Source organism: Panthera pardus, unplaced genomic scaffold (genome assembly GCF_024362965.1).
Source record: "Panthera pardus isolate Hobbes unplaced genomic scaffold, ASM2436296v1 HiC_scaffold_25, whole genome shotgun sequence".
Lineage (NCBI taxonomy): Eukaryota > Metazoa > Chordata > Mammalia > Carnivora > Felidae > Panthera > Panthera pardus.
This window is the reverse complement of record NW_026526821.1, coordinates 66,449,475-66,469,558: the sequence shown is the minus strand read 5'-3', so window position 1 is coordinate 66,469,558 and position 20,084 is coordinate 66,449,475. Positions and strand designations below refer to the sequence as shown.

Below are 20,084 nucleotides of genomic sequence, written 5' to 3'. Positions count from 1 at the left end.
ATCTCCCATGCTGTCCTTTTCATCTGGTATCAGGGTCATTATTTTGAGAACAGGGGCCTTATTTTATTCATTTTTATTTATAGATTTTATTTTTTATTTTTTTAGTAATCTCTATGCCCAATGTAGGGCTTGAACTCATGACCCTGAGATCAAGCCACATGCTCTATTGAGTGAGCCAGCCAGGCACCCCTATGTCTACATTTTTTAAACGTTTTTGGGGGGAAAGTTATGATTTCAAAAGTAGTAACTATCCCCTTTGTACCACAGGGAATGTGAGATATTTATAAAAGCATACAGAAGAAAATTAAAATAAAAATCGCCCATATTTCTACAACCTAGAGGTATGTTCCACTCACAGAACTAAATACATGTGCGCACACACACACGCACATGCATATACACATATTTTTTAAGTACATTGGAAGACTTAGAAGGAATTTCCTTATTTTTTTAACGTTTCAAGATTTTATTTAAATTCTAGTTAGTTAACAGAAGGAATTTCTTTAAAAAAAAATGAATGGCTTCCAATAAAATGCTATTATGGAATGCTGAGTGCAGAACCATTTTGAGAGAGACAAAAACGGCCCCAGAAAGCCAGGAACTGGCCTGTGCTCACATCTAGGCTGGGGTGTTCTCACATTCAACGTAAGCAATTCTGCAGGACACCCGCATCACACGAGGCCTCTTTATGACTACAACGGAGTGAGATAAAACCAAGACCTATAATCACGCCCAGACACAGAGCAAATAAGAACATCACCCAAGCCACGAACATGACCAAACACCCCCCTCTGGTTACTGTGAGTGACTTCTACTTCTTTACCAATCATAGCCATGGTTTTGCTCCATGACTCCCACCTTCTAAGTAAGAAGTATGTTTCTAATGTTTATTTATTTTTGAGAGAGAAAGAGAGGGGCAGAGAGAGAGGGAGAGAGAATCCCAAGCAGGCTCCATGCTGTCAGCTCGAGGAGGGTCTCAAACTCATGAACTATGAGATTATGACCTGAGCCGAAATCAAGAGTCAGGCGCTTAACTGACTGAGCCACCCAGGTGCCCCAGAAATATTTTTTTAATGTTTATTTATTTTGAGTGGGAGAGAGAGAGAGCATGAGCAGGGGAGGGGCAGAGAGAGAGAGGGAGAGAGAGATCCCAAGCAGGCTCCAAGCTGTCAGTGCAGAGCCTGTCATGGGGCTCAGTCTCACAAACCATGAGATCATGACCTGAGCTGAAATCAAGAGTTGGACACTAAACCAACTGAGCCACCCAGGCGTCCCTATGTAAGAAGTATTAAAATGCCCAATCCTAGAATGATCCCTGCTACCTGAGCAAAGCCTTGCTTCCTTGAGCCCTCCCCAGATCACCTAATACAAGCTCAAATCCTAAGTAAGTCCTTTCTGATACCCACTGGCTAAGAAGCTCCACGGCTCTCCAGGATGTACATCTCCCTTGTTGCAGTGAACTTAATTTTGTTCATCTAAAGATGTGTTCCTGGTGGCCTTTGGCAGCAGGGCACAGACAATACGGTATATCACAGTATTTCCTCCCCTGTCCCACGCCTGGCACATAGCAGGTCTCAAAAACATGTTAGGTGAATTAACTCAAATGAAGGTGGAAACCATGTTTCTGGGACAGTCCCTGCTGGTGACCACTGGACACACTGCCAGTTCGGTCGGGAATTTAGCAGCTGCTCCCTGAGCACCTGCATTGTAGAGGGAGAGAGGAAATGTAAGACATGGGCTGGGTCCTCGTTGACAAGGCGACCCAGAAAAGCACAAAGAGGTAAAGAATACTCTGGGACATGGTCAGTAGTACAGGGGCCACCACAGCAGCACAGAACTAAATACCCAATGAGCTAAAGGTACTGCCAGGTGATGAATGGACTTCAGATAAGTGTAAAGAAAAGGAAATAAGCCATTACAGACCTTGCAAGGTGGGGAAGGACAGGTGCAGAGGCATGGCACGGGGGCGGGGTGGGGGAGTGTTCGTGGCACATCTCCTAGACACTAGGTTCTGTTCAGGCTGCAGCTTTGACCATCTTGCTTGCCTCGTATCCACCAATGCGCGACACAGAGCAGGCTTTCAGTAAATTCCTGGTGAATGAGTGTGTGTGTGTGTGTGTGTGTGTGTGTGTGTGTGTATGCATAAGGCAGTGAGGGTACCCGAGGGCCTGAGGAAGAAGGTTCAAAGAGGGGAGATGATGCTAGAAAAGTGGGTCAGGGCCTGAGTGCCAGACTAAGACATTCCAGATCCTTCTGTCAACTGGGAGCTCAGTGTGGCTTGAGCAGGATAGTCCATCTAGGACAGTGTGCAGAAGGAGGGTCCCAAGTCATCAGGGCCTCTCTATGAATGGGGTGCCAAAAGCAAGGTGAGGAGAAATGTAGGATTTAGAGTCAGGCAGACCTGAGTTGGAATCCCAGTTAGGCCATTTTCTGTGATCCTGGAGAAGGTCCTTCACGGTGCCGAGCCCCAGCCTCCATCTCCTGTCACTTAGCATCTGACACACACTCATGGCGCAGACCTGTGGCAGGGGTTTTGGTCACAGTTCCCCATCACGGTATGATCGTTTGCATGTTTTAGAGCAAAATCAGTGCATTCTCTGAACCAAAGGGGAGTCGGGCTTCAAGAGGGCGAATGGAAAGAACCATGGGTGTGGGGTTTGGGACCTGTGTGCTGGTGTTCTTTCATTCATTACTTGACTTCTCTGGGCCTGGTTTCCTCACCTGAATAAGGACCAGAAGCACTTGCTCCAGGAATTTCTCCGGGGGTACAACTTGGAAAGCACCAGCAGAGTGCCGGGCATGGGCTAGGGCTCCATACCAGTCCCTCCATCCCTCACCTCCCGTGAGCCGGTGGTCACCCACCCTTCCCCGTAGGCGGCTGAGAGCACAATGTGCAGTAGGAGCTGCCCTGCCCCATTTGGAGGAGACGGCACCCCTGATCCCTTGGCCTCAGTCCTGGGGCCACAGGTCCAATCCCTCCTGACACAGCCAGGCCCTAACAGAGGCCCCTGTGCCAAGCGAGGCACCGTGACAGCCCCTCTAGCTTGTTTGCCAGCCCACAGGGCAGGGGGCATGTCAGCAGGCACCGGGGCAGACACAGGGGTCTGTGGGGACCCCAAGAGCGTTTCCCCAGGTCCGGCTCTCAACACTGGGCTTGTCTGTCTCTAGCACTCTCTGGAGCAGCCCACAGCCCTCCTTCTGTGAGGAGAGGTGCGGGGGGAGGAGGGGGGGTGGGGGGAGCCACGTGCTGGGACAGCCCCTCACACAGATCAGGGCCTTGAAGAGCACCCCTGTGCACAAAGAGCCTCGGAATCCAGCTTCCCAGGCACTTGGCCCCCTTCCCTGCATCTCTCCTCCTTCAAATGTGCCTTGCAGCTCCATGGGCAGGGGTGAAGGATGGGAAGCTGAGCTTCTCCAGGCGCATGAAAACGGAATTGGCCGAGAGGCGGGGGAACTGTCGGTGGGAGAGCATGATTCTGCCTTACAGGAACCACCATGGGCTTTAAAACCTCTGCTCCTCTATGATACAGGATTTGAGGTGACAGGAGATTCAGGTGATGTTGTAGTGACACTTCCAAGCAGGATTGACACACCTGCTTTCTCCCCACAACCATGTCTGCCTGAAAGGTGAGCTCTCAAGCTCCTCACCACAGCCCCGTGCGGGGGGAACCCCCCCTTCCCCCCTCCTCCCCCCCGCCCCCACCTCCCCTGAGGTCCAGGAGCAAGGCCAGGGCGGCCTCTGGCTTCCCCCATCTCGCTGCGCCCTCTCCAGGCTCCTGTTGGCCAGGCCTCTGTCCCATCAGAGACCGCTCCTCACTTCCCCTGGCCTTGGATCCAGCCTTCTCCCACAACCCTGGGCTGAGGCTAGGGCTCTGCTCTTTGCGGAGGGTGGGGGGCAGGAGGGGCAGTGATCTCATCCCCCAAAAGGATTAGTCATGAGAGAGTCAGGGACAGATCTGGGGGGCAGGACGCAGGATGGGCTCCATGTAAATGACTCATCTTCCCGCCAGCTCCGCAGGGCCTGGGTTTGACAGCTGCTCCCGGGGAGAGGTTGTTAAGCAGGAGCTACCCGGAGGCAGGAGTAGTTAACCGGCTTTTAATAACTCATTTTGCTGAATGATTTCTGGTGAGGAGAGAAAAACCTTAATCCCACAGAAGCAGCACAGAGTGGGAGGAGGTTCAAGTCAGCCCGGCTGGCTGGGAACGCCCATGCCAAGGTTCAAAACTGGTTCTCGGGGTCACTTGCCCATTGCTCACAGTTTACCAAAACTTTTCTAACGTTAAACATCACTGGCCTGCAGCGCTCAGCCTTCTTTTCCCAGCCCCCAGCCCCCTGCCGTCTAAGCCACCCCCAACTGCTCTCCTGTTCTCATCAAGAATCATCCCAGAGGCCCCCACAGAACAACCCAAAAGCAAACAGGAGAATGAGGAGGGGCCCACATTCTCCAGGTGCTTTGCTGGCAGTGCCTCTTTGTCCTGAGTCATGGGGCGTCTGGTACGAGCTCAGCCCCACGCTCAGCTGTGGAAAGAAGGGGACCAGGAGCTGCTGTCCTCGAGAAACTGTCCATCTGGTTTGCAATTGAGAGAAATCCACAAGTGCCAACAAATACAGCAGCCCACGGTCTTGGCTTTTCCATAACGGTCCCGTTTTCTAGGATCCTGCCATGCGAATTTGGGGGATTGGAGAAGGCAGTGCCTCCCTCTAGCTGGGCCTCCCACCCCGCACAAGGCCAGAGCCTGAAGCGAGTCCAGAGGGTGCTGTCACTCACCTGAAACTGCCCAGCAAACTGAGGCCCAGGGAGGTAAAAGTAGGCAGTGGTAGAGTAGGTTAGGTGTGTAGATGGGGAGCTCTTTCTTGCCGCTGAAACTTCTGGTCACGGCTCACCCCTGGCTTCCACGTTTCACCCGATGCACCTGAGCTGTGATGGAAGGGCCGTGCCTCTCCCGTGCTGTTTGCCAATTAAGCTCGCTGCTTTGTGAACACTCAGCATGTCCCAGGTGCTGCGGGAGGCGTGTGGGAACCACCTCTTCACGGACTCCTCACAGTAACCTTCCGAGGTAGGCAGTCAGCAGGCCATTTTTAGAGGGAGAAGTAACCTGTCCGTGTTGCCACATTCACAAGTGAGGCATGCGCCTGACGCCACAGCCTCTGCTCCCAGTCTCCGCTGTCGGCTCTCCAAGAAAGGTGACGTTGGCCCTTCCCAAGCCTGCAGGAATGGAGACATGCCAATTTTGTCTTCTGTAGCGTGAAGTTTCCAGAGCTTGTAAGTTTGTACAAAGGCAGGGCATGTTGCCGGATGTCAGGCTCAGATGCTGGAGAAGCTTCTGGAGGTGCCCCTGGAGGTGTTTCTAGAGGCCTCATTCCCACAGTGTTCCCATAGTTCAGCCTGAGAACAAGGTGGATGGGAAGTTCTCCCACATCGTCCCCTTCCTTCCACATGGTCACCTGTTCCATAGGCGAGCGTTACTGGATACTGTGGACCAGGCTGAGCCCCTCGCACACCCGGCCCGGTGCCCGGCACCTTCCCAGTAGACATGCTTTTCTCAGACCCAGGCCTCAGCTTCCTCCCTCTCCAAACTCCACTCCCTCCCCAAAACACACCCTTCTGGACTGAACACAAATACACCTTCCTCCATAAGTCTTTCCCAGACCCTCCACGGGGAGGACCTCAGCCCCAGTACTGACCTATGCTGGTCCGGGCGCACCTGGGTACTGGGGACAGTTTTAAGTTTCCCCAGTGATTCTCTTGCATAGCCAGAGTGAAGAACCACTGTTCCAGCCACAAGCAACCGACCTCCCATTCTTCCAAACTCCCCTGCGTTTGACTCTCTCCTTTATCACATCGCAAGCTCTTTCCTCCACATTCACCTCCTGGCTCTGCAGCTTGTTCTGTGATCTGGGCAAGTTATTTAACCTCGGTGTCTTTATCTACTAAGTGTGAGCGCATTTACTAATCTCACAAATGGAGATGATAATAATTCCCACTGTGGTTCATCACATCTAAGATTATAAATGCACCATTATTGTGTACCATTAAGAATTTAAAATGTTGCCAAATAAACCATGCCAGGTCATTGACTGTAGGAAGCATCCTGATTTCAAGAATGTTAAAATTCAAGGGAAAAAAAGCTGTGACTTAGAGTAAATGAAAGCCAGTGCCTCATGGAGTCGTGAGGATGAAATGCATGGATATACATGAAGTCTTGGCACAGTGCCTGGAAATAGTGAGGGCTCAATACATGTCAGCTATTATTATCCCCCTCCACGTCTTTATTCCTCACTGAATGCTTTAGTGACTTTCCCCCACCATTCTTTCAGCCCCAGCTCTCCCAAAATATTCGGGGCTTACCCAAGCTGGTTAGTTGTCCCCCAAGCCCCCCCGCCACAGCCCGAGGGTCCAGGGCTGAGGCTCATGTCCCAGGGAAATATTTCTGGCCTGATGCCTTCTCAAGTGTCCAACCTTCCTCCAAGAAGAAGCTCCCTCCTTCTCCCTGAGAGTCAGTGTCTTGGCACTGGCCACAGAGCAGCCCAATGGCATTCCACCTTCCACCCCCCAGCCCACCCCGAGTCTCCCACTGCTCCCTGCTTACCTGGTCGGGGGGGGGGGGGGACGGGACACGGGAAGGCCTGGCTGCTAACGTAGCCTTGGGCAAGACCCAGCCTCCTTGATATTAAAGTGAGGCTGTTCAGAGGCATCTGGGTGGCTCAGTCAGTTAAGCATCCAACTTCGGCTCAGGTCATGATCTCACGGTTTGTGAGTTCGAGCCCCACATCAGGCTCTGTGCTGACAGCTTGTAGCCCGGACCCTGCTTTGGATTCTATGTCTCCCTCTCTCTCTGCCCCTCCCCTGCTTGTGCTCTGTCTCTCAAAAATAAATAAATGTTAAAAAAAATTTTTTTAAAGGGAGGCTGTTCATCCTTCTACCAGCCAGTCAGGAAGGATCAAATGAGATGGCTTCCCAGGGGATTGTGCCAGGCAGACAAGCGGAGCCCTGGTTAGGGTCATCAGATTGAGCACATAAAAATACAGGACACCTAGTTATATTTGAATTTCAGATAAATAATGAATCTTTTTTAGTGTAAATGTGCCCCATGCAATGTTTGGGACATACTTACACCAAAAAATGATTCGTTATTTATCTGAAATTCATATTTAACTGGGAGTTCTGGCTTTTTAAAATATTTAATTATGAGAGGGAGAGAGCAAGCACACACACACAAACACACTGTGGAGGGTCAGAGAGAGAAGGAGACAATCTCAAGCAGGCTCCATGCTGTCAGTGCAGAGCCTGGTGCTGCGCTTGAACTCCTGAACCATGAGATCATGACCTGAACTGAAATCAAGAATTGGACACTTAACTGACTGAGCCACCCAGGAGCCCCGGAAGTTCTGTATTTTATCTGGCAATGCTAATGAGTCTCCTTGCCCATCCCTGCCCACTGACCCCACATCTCAGCTTTCCTACTGTCTCTGGTATTTAACTCTCACCCTTGAGAGATTCTTGAAATTTTTACTTTCAGTCATTCAGTCAACAAATAACTATCAGTGCCTACTTTACATGAGCTTCCTTTGTCCGCTGTAGAGCACAGAAAGATTCATAATAATAAATCTTTATTTAGGACTTATTAATGTGCTAGGCACTAAATATTCTGCATATACTTAACTCAAAACAAAAAATTATTGAGGCAGTTATATTATCTCCATTTTACAGATGAGGAAATTGAGGCTCAGAGAGGTTAATTGGTGGAACTAGATTCAAACCTGAGCAACCTAGTTCCAAATAGCCAATTACGATGTGGTCCCACCTGCCAGGGATTCCCTGTCTCATTGTGGAGACAGGCCCCAAAAGGTAATTGATGCTGGAAGTCATCTGTGCTCGCTACTCAGGCTTCACTGACCAGCTGCAGCGGCATCACTGGATGCCAGGTTACAAATGCAGAATCAGGAACCCCGCCCTAGAATTCAACAAGATCCCCAGGCGGGTCCTAGGCAAACCAGTTTGAGAATCCCTGCTCCAAACCAGCAGAGGGAGAGTCTATTTATTCACTCGACAAGCTGAGCTCCAGCACGTTCTGCATCCCAGGGGCTATTCCAGGCACCGCATTGTCACGGTGACTGTCGAAAATGTGGGTACTCCTCAAGCGCTTTTAAAAATGTCTTATCCTCAATTCTTCCTGAGGGTGGAGTGCAGCATTTCCCAAAGATTATTCTTTGAAACACTCAAGTCACCTGAGGTGATTAAATACAGTCTATGGTCCAGTTAGTGTGGGGAACACTGGAGAGTGCCAGCACAACCTACTCGGATTCATAAGTCACATTAACATAAGTGCTCTGAAAAGTCCTACCATAAATAAACATGTTGCCCTTACATCCACCTTTTTTTTTTTTTTTTAATTTTAGGAATTCTCTCCCCACCACCATTAAGCATGTTTTATCATCTTAAGGAGCATTTTTTTTTTAATGTTTACTTATTTTTGAGAGAGACAGAGCATGAGCAGGGGAGGGGCAGAGAGAGAGGGAGACAGAGGATCCCAGCAGGCTCCACACTGTCAGCACAGAGCCCGATGCGGGGCTCAAACTCATCAACTGTGAGATCACGACCTGAGCCGAAGTCGGAGGCTTAACCGACAGAGCCACCCAGGCTCACCTTGAGGAGCATACTTTGGCATAGTGTATTACAGTTTACAAAGAGAGTTCACATTGGGGGGAGGGGGGGTTTACGTTGTACAGATGAAATTGAGGCTTAGAGAAGTTAGCGGTAGCAATTTGCTTCACGCTTGCCTGATAGAGGCCACAACGGAGGTCATAACTTCCAGTTCAACTCTGGTTCTATTTCCTGGACACTGAGCTGCTCACCCAGGCCCTCAAACCATCACACCAGTTGGAGTATGTTTGGTGGCATGTAATGGAAGGTGTAAGCAGGCAAAAGGGTTTATGGGCTCAAGCAATGGGAAGGCTGGAGGTAGGTGGGGCAGCATGGCCAGTTTGATTTGACAGCTCACTGGGGCCATGAAGGCCCCATTTCTTTCTGGCTGCCTCCACTCAGCCTCCTGCAGTGTCAGCTTCATCTAAGGCTGGCCCCACCTCATGGCCACAGATGGCTGCCAACTACTCCTGGGGCCAGGGCAGCTCTAGAGCGAGAAATCTTTTAACCCGGGAACTATCAGAGAAACTCTTCTTTGAGCTGATTCACTTGAATGAAGTCACGTGTCCACTCCTACACCAATCTCTGTAGCCATAAAAGTGTCCTGCACTGATTGGTTTAGGCTTATCCATCCTTGAGCCAGTCATGGTAAGGGACTGGTAATCTCGATTGGCCTAGACTAACAGAGCCCACTCCTGATGCTCGGTCAGTTCTTCCAGTGGCCTGGCTGCCTCCTATAGGAGTTGGAGGTGGGAGGTGTTGTTAAGGAGACAGCCACAATATCCACAAGTGTTTTAGGCTGCTTGAAATTTAAATCAACAGAGCACCACAATATACCCTTTAAATATCTTACAATTTTATGTATTAATTATACCTCAGTAAGCCAATTTTTTAAAGGAATTTAAATCAAAATATTTGAAATTGGGCAGATTCCAACCAGTAGGACATACAGGGCTACCTTATCACATTTTTTTTCTAAAGAAAGGGCTTTAGCCCGCCTGCATCAGAATCATCTGAAAACATTTGCTAAAATGTAGATTCCTGGGCCCTTTTCATGATGCACTAAATAAACTTCTGGAGTGGGAATCTGCATTTTGTTAGTACCACATTCTAACTGAGCTAACCAGCCTCTGCTTTGGAATCTGCCCTTTAATCATTTTAATCATACATCTCAGTTGCTTGGATCAGCCCTGATTTATGGCTTTCCTGGTGTAATGATGATCAGTGCCCCTTTTACTCTCAAAAGTATACTGGATTGGACTATATATTATATCTCCCCTTCTCTAAGTTGACACTGTAGAGCCAGCGGAAAATGTACCCCAGGTAAAGAGCGAAGACTCCCCAGCCTTCTGCCACAATGGAAAGGGCTTCAGAGTCAGCTCAGCCACTTACAAACGGAAACTCAGCCGGTACCTTCACCTCCCTTAGCTCATGTCCTTATTAAAGCTGATGATGCCTGCCTCCCAGGGTGGTTGGGGGATCGGATGAGAGGACAAGTGTCCAGTGTCCAGCACGGACACTGCCAGCCAGGGGTACCCGATACAGATCAGTACGGGCCTTTCCATCTCGATTCCAGCCTCTTTGAGCTGAACTCCAGAGGCCCCGTCACCAGAGCCCCAATTGCAAAGGCGGCACCAGACAGGCTGTGGGAACGAGCTTCACAGTTTTTGTCAAAGTGGCATAATAAAGCCCCCAAGTGTCTGCTCTTTGCAAACTGGGATGGCAGATCAATTGTGGCATAAACAAAACAGCAGGCTTGGTGTGAACCTGGGGACAGATTACGCCTCTGCAGGGTGTGATTGGGGGAAGGAGGGGACTCTCAGGGTGCCTGGGGTTGCCTTTTTCTGGCTGAGGCTTTAAGGCCCCTCTCCGGAGCCAGCCTGGCTCCCCACAGATTGCCAGAGCTTGAGGGACTGCTACTCCACTCTGAGAAGCAGCACCAGGCACATAACCCACAGCCCTGACCCCAAGGCCTCAGTGCCCCCAGAGCTCTGAGCCTATCGGTGTCAATGGGGAAGGACGGTAAACTGCCACCTATCTCCTGGGCAGAGCAGACGGACAGTGTTGTGTGTAGGAAAGCAAAAGGAGGTGTCGTGGGCACAGAGCCAGACCTCAGGAATAGGGCTGGTGGGAGGGACACTTGCATTGGGTGCTCCTGTGCTGGCAGAGAAACTCCTGACCTGCCTGTCCCCTTCCTTCTGGGCCGACGGTGCCACAGCCAGTCAAGCATTTGGCACCATTTTGGGCCTGTGGTCATGGCCATGACGAGACCCCAGAACAAGTTCTGGCTCAGACTCTGTGGGGGCATCGGAGAAAAGCTGTGCCCTGGCCCAGGGGTGAGCCTGCAGAGCAGAGGAGTAGATGAGTACTAAACCTCTAAGAAGGCAGCCCAGATACTCTGAGGGCAGGGACCGCATCTGTCCGGTTTTCCAACATACCCCGAGCCTAGCACGAAGTCGACCAAGCTGTGTTTCTGAAGGAGTGAACAGGTGGATGTCCGTCTTCCTGCAGCGTATCTAGCTGTGGCCTTATGGGGGCCCTAGGATAAGGCCATAACCCTCTGGGGAGGGAGAATGGTCAGTGGGAAACATGTCACATTCTCAGCCACATTCTCAGTCATGAAGGGAAGAGACAAATCCTCAACAGGGAACCCAGACTCTGGAAGGGGGCCAGGAATCCAGACATGGGGGAGTTTGGAGGAATCTGAGGCTGCTCCTGGTGGCCTGGCCTTTGACTCAGGGGGGTAGGTCAGCTACGGGTAGTCCTGTGAGGACCCCAAGGGACAGATGAGCCACCAGCCAGACTGTTAGCCAAAAGTACAGGCCCCCCTGTATGGCATGCCTCCTGCTGTCCCTAACCAAGCCCTGGGGCATCTGGTTCTAAAGCCTTGCTTGTCTTAGCTGTGCCACTGGAGAGGTGATGCATCCACCTCAGTGGGAACGTTAAAGGAGGAGCCGTGGCCCCTCTCCCCAGCAATGGTCCAGGGAAAGAGAGCCACAGGGGACAGAGGACTCTTAGGGACACGAGTCATGACTCAGGGTCAGCCAGCCTCCCCGGGGGAAAGTGCTCTCTTGGCTGCCAGCCTTGGAGGACTGAAATGAGCCGTTACAGTTGGAAAGGAGGCCCTGCAGTGCTCTCAGAAGGCAGTCTGGGGTTGGTGGAAAGAACATGAATGTTAGACAGCAACAGACCTGGATTTCAGGCACAGCTTCCCTGCTCTGTGCTGTGAGGCCTTGACAACTACCTAACCCCTTGGTGAGTGGGGTGTCCCTCCCCCACAGCTGTGGCCAAGATGGAGTGAGGCGAGAAAGGACTGTGGGCTCGAGCCGGGGGCTTTGCTGCAGCAAGTGAATCCAGGTGGAACCAGTTTATCCAGTGGCCTGACACAGAAGTGACCTTGTCTTCATCTGCTGTCTTAAGGAACTTCCCTTCGGATCCCTTCAGGTCTTGGGCAGATGCTAGAGTTTTCCAATCAGCCTTTTTTTTTTTTTTTTTTTTTTTAAGTACCATTAGTCTTAAAATTGAAACTCATTCTCAGGTATCCAGTCCCATCTAAATCCAATATAAATCCAGTCTTTAAGTTCACTTCTAATCAAAGATCAGCTTCTCCCTCCAGCTCCATGTCTGGCCCTCAGCTCAGGGGCCTGTGGGGGGAGGGCAGTCTGTTGGCTCGGTCTGACATCATTGGTGCCACTATAATCCTTTCTTACCTATTGCCCACTGTTAGACATACCCTTTCATGGGGCCTATCTATGGGTTTTTGGAGACCACCCACAGGGCCCACTGTTCTGCACCATTCCCTCAGTGGGGGCACCCTCTCCATCCTACCTCCTGGGAGTGCCTCAAATGCTGTCCCAGCACCCCATCTCCTAGCCTCTTATTGCTAGAGGCCCCTCCACCCAGCAGCAACCCTCTTGGGCAGAATGTCTTCAGACCTGGCTGCCTTCTGCACATCCACTTGACCCTGTCACTCTCAGTGACCTGTGTGTCACTCTCACACAGCCTTGATGCAACAAGCATCTGAAGTGCAGACTGCTCCCCGCTTCCCACCTCTGTCTGTGTGGCCCGCTCCAGTCAGCCTCTCACCCAGAGAACTCTCCAGCACAGCTTCAGACTCTAGGAGATACCTCTGACTCTCCCAGAACTCTCACTATACTCCATCCAGGGGTCCTGGATGGGCCTGCCTAGTTCTGCAGGTCAGCTAGCCTCTGGGAAGCTAACTGCCAGCTCCCCTCTAGCTGCAGGCGAGGTGTTCTTGACCGCACCCCCATCACTTGGCCTGGGGGTAGGTGGAGGATGCCACAGCACCTCCTACTATGACAACCACTCTGCTACTTCATGACCATCTCCCGTTATCCCTGAATAACTTCCAGCCTTTCCATGTAGCCCAGGGCTGGGGGGTGCTAGTCACCAGACCCATTTTGATCTAGTAATTCTGCATAAATGCATCTAGAACTTCTCTTTCCAATAGGGGATAATGTGCCACGTGTCACTCTTAGCTTTGAGACTTCAGCTAAAAATCCTAAAGATTAGGAAAATCCCATTCAGTATTCTCTTAGGCAAATTAATTTTCCAGGCTCAGGACTTTCCATTTCTTCAGGAATCTAGCAAAGTGATCCCCTATTAGAGGTGCTGTTTTTCCTCAATGTGTAGAAACAGTGTCAGGTAGAATGGTCTAAGACCAGGCTAGAAGCCAGGACATGTGTAAGGTATGTGTTCCCAACAAGCTATAGATCATGTCACTTTTGCCCCTGCTCCCTCACTTACACAGCGAGAGATCAAAATTAAGGTCCCTTACAGTTAACAATCTAGCAGGTTTAAAATTTTTTTTGATGTTTATTTATTTTTGAGAGAGGGAGAGCCAGAGACAGAGCACGAGCGGGAGAGGGGCAGAGGGAGATGGAGACACAGAATCTGAAGCAGGCTCCAGGCTCTGAGCTGTCAGCACAGAGCCCGATGTGGGGCTCGAACTCGCAAGCTGTGAGATCATGACCTGAGCCAAAGTCGGACACTCAACTGACAGAGCCACCCAGGTGCCCCATAGCAGTTTTTTAAAAAGTTTTTCTTATCATAAGAGTACCAAAAAAAGTCACAAGGCACATGGTTAGACAATTATACAACACCCATGTAACCACTACCCAGATTAACATTTCTGGCACCCCAGAGGCCCTGTGTCCCCTCCCGTTTATTACCCCTGCCATCCCCAGAGGAAACCCCAACTCTGACTTTTATTGAAATCACTTCCTTGATTTTCCTTATAATTTTACCAACCAAGAATGCATCCCTAAAAAAATTACTATAGTTTGGTTTTGCCTGGTTTTGAATTTGAATTTTTTATAAATGGAATAATACAGAATGCATTCTGTGTTCAGCTTCTTTAACAATTTTGTGAGATTCATTCATATTATTGCAAGTAGCTGTGGTTCATGCTTTCTCATTGCTGCAGAGTATTTCCTTGTAGGAACAGACTGACTTAGTTGTGGACAATTGGGTTATCAATCCAGGACTTTATATAAATGTGCACATGCAAACAAGCGTGCACACACACACGCACACACACAAATACAAATACTCTCACTCCACATATAACCATATAGATTCAAAGCTGATTTCTTTACGAATTCAAGAACTTGGATTTGGCTTTGAAGTGTGGAAAAATCCGTTAAATTGCTTACACTGCTAATATGTTGTTGTTGTTTTTTTCACTCTCTTGTGGCCCAAATCTGAATCTAAGGATATAATCCATCCTCCTCAACATGGGTATTGTTATAGCTTTTCTCCTAAATTAAGTTATTAAGCATAAGATGAAGATCGTGGTCAGGCAATTGAGATTTCCTCCAGGGAATCTCAAGAATGATTAGCATAGAGGCTAAGGAATTACTGGAAAAAAATCTTTTACCTCTGGCTTTTTTAAGGAAATAGTAAACCAAGTGAGACAGAAGTCTTCAGCACCCAGTTCCCAGGGCTGGCTTCACCCCACTAGCAGCACACAGGCAGCCCCTCTGACAGGGCACCTAAATTTAACAGGGATGCCCCTGAACTTTTGCTGCAGAGGTGGGAAAGGTGCCATGGTGCTGTTTGGACAGATGATCTATTTCCAGCTCAGACTCCGAGCAGCAGTGAATATTTGTGCAAAGAAATTAAACCCCCTTCCGAAACCAGAGTGGGTTATGGGTCCCACAGAGAGCCCACAGCCCACAGCCAGCTGAGCACGCAGGTGGGAGGGGAGAGCTGCCCGGGAGGGCAAGGGAAGCCAAGCCCTGGTGGGAAGCCAAGCCTTCGGCAGAAATCAAATGATAAAGAATCTCCTTTAAAGCCTGTGCTTTGAACAAGTGGACACGTTAAGGCTTAATTATGAACTAAAAGCAATAAATAGCTGCCCAGGCACAGAACAGGCCTCCCAGGACAAAAGTGACCCCAGACACATGGCAGCATAGGACCCTGCTGGGCCACCACCTTTCCCTTGGCCACAAGTCTGAGCAAGGGTGATGGTGGTCCTTGGATGAGAAAGATACCCAATGACACCCAATGGTAGAGCCAGCTCACTCCCTGAATGTTGTGGACTCATTCTCAAGCTTTTTGTCAGTTTCATAAACCCTCTTTTCAGAGACCATCACACATAGCCACCTGGACTGAACACACTGTACCTGGTCCCTAGTAATCCCAGATCAAATGAAGTCTTTATGGAACTGTGTCCTAAGGAGGCCCACGTGTGCCATTGGTTACATTAAAAAAAAAAAAAAATTGAGGGGTGGGAGAGCAGGTGACATCTCTTTGTAGGCTTTGTAGGTATCTCAATGGTTTGCACCCATACAGTGGTTTCATTTCACGAGTCTTTATGGGTCCTTCCTAGTGACCATCCTGCCCACCCATCTTGATCCACAGACCCCAAGACGAGGAGCCACATCTCTGCCATCAGTTTAGGCGTTGCCCCAATCAGGAACCACGCCGCCAAGGGCGAGAAATGTCTAAGTACTGTTTCCCCTCCCCCGAGTGATGCCACTCGGTAGGAGCCGCGTCAACACCTATGTACGCCCGGCTCCCCCGCCCAGTGGGCACCACCTGCCCAGCCAGGACCTCACTGACCCTTGCCCTGTCTCCACAGGTTTTGGCATGACCACCCCCGCGACGGTAGGCGGGAAGGCCTTCCTCATCGCCTACGGGCTGTTCGGCTGCGCCGGAACCATCCTGTTCTTCAACCTCTTCCTGGAGCGCATCATCTCTCTGCTGGCCTTCATCATGCGCGCCTGCAGGGAGCGCCAGTTGCGCCGCAGCGGCCTGCTGCCCGCCACCTTCCGCCGCGGCTCGGCGCTCTCGGAGGCCGACTGCCTGGCGGGCTGGAAGCCTTCGGTGTACCACGTGCTGCTGATCCTGGGCCTGTTCGCCGTGCTGCTGTCGTGCTGCGCCTCGGCCATGTACACCAGCGTGGAGGGCTGGGACTACGTGGACTCGCTCTACTTCTGCTTCGTCACCTTCAGCACCATCGGCTTCGGGGACCTGGTGAGCAGCCAGCACGCCGCCTACCGGAACCAGGGGCTCTACCGCCTGGGCAACTTCCTCTTCATCCTGCTCGGCGTGTGCTGCATCTACTCGCTCTTCAACGTCATCTCCATCCTCATCAAGCAGGTGCTCAACTGGATGCTGCGCAAGCTGAGCTGCCGCTGCTGCGCGCGCTGCTGCCCGGCGCCCGGAGCGCCCCTGGCCCGGCGCAACGCCATCACCCCGGGCTCCCGGCTGCGCCGCCGCCTGGCCGCGCTCGGCGCCGACCCCGCGGCCCGCGACAGCGACGCCGAGGGCCGCCGCCTGTCGGGCGAGCTCATCTCCATGCGCGACCTCACGGCCTCCAACAAGGTGTCACTGGCGCTGCTGCAGAAGCAGCTGTCCGAGACGGCCAACGGCTACCCGCGCAGCGTGTGCGTCAACACGCGCCAGAACGGCTTCTCAGGAGGCGTAGGCGCGCTGGGCATCATGAACAACCGGCTGGCCGAGACCAGCGCCTCCAGGTAGACCGCCCGGCCGCGCCACGGACCCTCGGCGGGCTGGCGTGCCGCCGGCCGTGGTTTGCTTTCCTTCTCTCAGACGCTGGCGCTTTCTTAATCTTTATCCAATAAAATCAAACCAAAAAAAAAAAAAAATTTTTTTTTAAAGAAATACTATTTGGCCAGGCCTGATGTTATCCAGGGCAGGTTTTGGGGGAGCCTGTTTTCCTCGTGGGTCCCCTCGTGAAGAACGGTGGCTCCCAGCAGATTCTCCTCCAGGGAGAGAGAAAGTGGCACCTCAGACCCCCACCAGGTGCGTACCGCAGCCAGGAGAGGGCCATCCCTGGGTTTTGCGGACTGGCACTGAACCCCGTCCCCATGCACATAAGCAGCCGGCAACCCCAAAGCATATGGTGCAACTTCTCCTGGCTCTGAATTACCTCCGCAGCATTTAGAATCCTGGCCCAGCCTAGCAGCTTCCTTCTGGTCGTCAGAAGTGATGTAGTCACAGTTTTGACAGGTGGGGGTGGGGAGAGCCATATGTTGCCTACCGATGTATATAAATAGAACAGCCGCTACACACGGAGAATGGTGTAGTATTATGCAATGAGATGAAACATAGCACCAACTTGCGGACTGTGGCATTTCCCCGAGATTTAGAAATTGGGATGGTAAGGGGCTCAGCTGGCCTTTCTCAGCCTGGAGTTAGTGCACTTAGCACACAGGGCAGCTACTTCCAATGCCGAAAACCCAGAGTGGACGGCAGGGCAGGGAGCAGGGGAGCACTAGGGCTGTAGGAGCCCTGCTTTGCTTCAGCCAGCTGATCTTTGAGGCTCCAGGCACATCTCAGAACCCCCCAACCCTCCTTTCTCTCACCAGCGCTGTCCTTAGGAATGCTTTTCATTACTAACCAGGAATGTCTGAGTCTTCTCAGACGAGATCTTGCTTTGTTGGTGTGGATTTTGTTTCTTAACTCCCGTTGAGCAGTTCATTTTTCCCCTTTTAGAGAACCTGAGGGTGCAGAGTGCAGTCCCCAGAACCCCTTTCTCCTCCTCTCTGAGTCAGGGCTCTGCAGGACCAGGCTCTACCTCACCAGAAAGCAGCCATCATGCAAATGTTAGAGAATCTGGCTCCAGAGCCCATAATGTTTGGGGGACAGATCCCATTCTAAACCCTGTTTGGCCCCCACTGACAATCAAGTGGATTTTTCTCCATGCACAGTCTGTATTGGAGGTGGAGGAAGGCAGGAGGTAGGGAGCTGATGGAATGGGTGGATGGAAGCGGTTTTAGAGTTAAAGTTTTGCTTGGGATGATCCTTAAGCTGAGGGACGCCCTCTGCTGCATAGAGGTCACTGAACTGAAGGAAGGTCAGATGCTGCCTTCATTGAAAGGCTGGGGGTCTTGGACTGTAAATGAATAATGCTCTTTCAGCCCATTTTCCTCATCTGAAAAGAAGGTCCCAAGGACACATGCAACAGAAACAATGTGACACACCAATATATACAGCTTCTGATAGGAAGTCTTACTTCTAAGACTCCTAAAGCACCAGGACACCTCACACTGTCTGCCTGAGAGGCATGGAAAGCCGTGAAATCTGCACCCCCTGGCCTCCAAGGAAGCATATGTGCCTGGAACACGCACACACACACACACACACACACACACACACACAGCATTAAGAGTCATGCTTGAATGTCAGCCTCCCCTTTCTCCTTCCCGTTCATGACAAGAAGGGAAAAATGTATTGGGATCTGAATGATTCTCTAGCTTCGGGGAGCTAATTTCTAACTCAGATTAGGATTGGGACTTAAACACAGCTCCTAATCTGAGGGTAAACCAGTGACACAGAGCAGCCAGGAGAGAGGACAGTCTTGCTAGATCCTGAAGGGTAGGCTTCCAGAGAGGATTCGCCATGACTGTCACTCAGGCCCGCTGGTGAGCACCCCACCCCTGCCCCACCTGAGCCGTGGCTTTAGTCCCACTGCAGTGACTGCACACTCAGAGGCACAAGTGCTCTAGGCCAAGGCCCTCTCACAGGATCTAGAAGTAAAGTGTCATGTTTATCCCTCCAAATGAAGGAAAGCTGAAAAGGCATCCAATTAGAGGTGTCACCCAGGCAACGAGCAATAACTTGGGGATCTGAAGCATACAGAGGGGGTGAGAGATCCCCATGATAGAGGCATCTAGATCATGAGGACTTAATAACAGGCAAAATAGAAGCCAACCCAGAGGAAGTGAGCCCCAGCAACGGCACAGGAAGCTTAAGACCTAGCTATCGAGGTTCTTTGAGCTAGACAGGCCAAAGACGTGTCCAGGCCATCCCCCTGACCAGTGCTCAGGACTGCACAGAACCGTGTCTCTGCAGGAGGAGCAGGACCTGCCTACAGAGAAGAACTCAAGACCTTCCTTGGCAGTCTTCTCTGTCAGGAGTGCTTCCTAAAGTCTATCCTAAATTGCTCATGCTGCAGCCTTAGCTGTTTTCACTTCTCCTATGTTCTGCCTTTGGAAGGAGACCATTGTAAGCAGCTTAAGCAAGCTGCTGAAGGAGCCTTAAGCATGGCTTATGGGGGCAGGGAAGAGAGCCTCCCCTCTCACCAACCTCCCAGAGAAACACCAGCCTCCAGCATACTAAGGTAGCTCAGGATCCAGGGCCATGCTCATATTTTTGCCCATGTTCCCCTAGTCCCCCACCCAAATTCAGTATGTCATTGTCCTTCACTTCAGGCCAGAGGGCTCAGTGCTCCAAATGCCAGGGGCTGCTTCTCTGGAAAAGCTGGGCTCCCAAAGTTAGGGGGATTGATGGAGCCTAGACCCATACCTACAGACTTATGTGGCATCCTGCTTGAGGGTGAGCCCTGAGAACCAGGACCGGGGTCCTACCATCATTTCAGGAATAGTGACACTGATAGGGACCCCTTTCTTTGGTGCAGGTTCTTCTGAACCTCAGGCCCCATAAGAAAGGGCTCCCCATTCGCTTAGATACTGTGGCCCATCCCACCATGCAGGACTCTCCAGTTTGACCCAAAGTTGGTAGCTCGCTGCAGTCTGCCGTTGTCCCTGCTCCTCAGGTTGCTGCCTCACCTTAAGCCCCTACTCACCCCTCCCAGGCTGGGACTATGGGTCCCTAAGCAGCCCTTGACACCCGCTGTGGCCACACAGAGGCCAGGGTCTTAGTGAGCAGCTGGGACTTCTCAGAGATGAGCAGGCAAATAAAGAAGCCACCCTTGATGTCCTTGCTTGCTAATAAGGCCAGGTGGTCAGGCTCTTCTGTCCTTTGATTGAAGCCAGAGCCTCTGGGCCTGGAGAAGGAGTCAGAAGGCTCAGGTAGTGTCATGCCTTCAGTTTGTGGAAAATGCCAGTCAGTCCTGGGCATTTGTCCAGGAGCTTCACACATCGCAGCATCATGTGCACCTACATGCACTCACACACCAGCCTTACAAAGAGCTACTAGCCCCTTCCC

General features: G+C 51.3%; 1 protein-coding gene across 1 annotated transcript in view; it reads left to right on the top strand.

Moving 5' to 3' along the window:
- KCNK12 (potassium two pore domain channel subfamily K member 12) overlaps positions 1 to 16,787 on the top strand; it is a 49,929-nt gene extending 33,142 nt beyond the window's left edge. Inside the window, exon 2 of the mRNA XM_019415774.2 lies at positions 15,751 to 16,787. Coding sequence (XP_019271319.1) covers positions 15,751 to 16,652 — 902 coding nt within the window. The 3' untranslated portion in view covers positions 16,653 to 16,787. The remainder of the gene's footprint in view (positions 1 to 15,750) is intronic.
- The last annotated feature ends 3,297 nt before the right edge of the window (positions 16,788 to 20,084 follow it).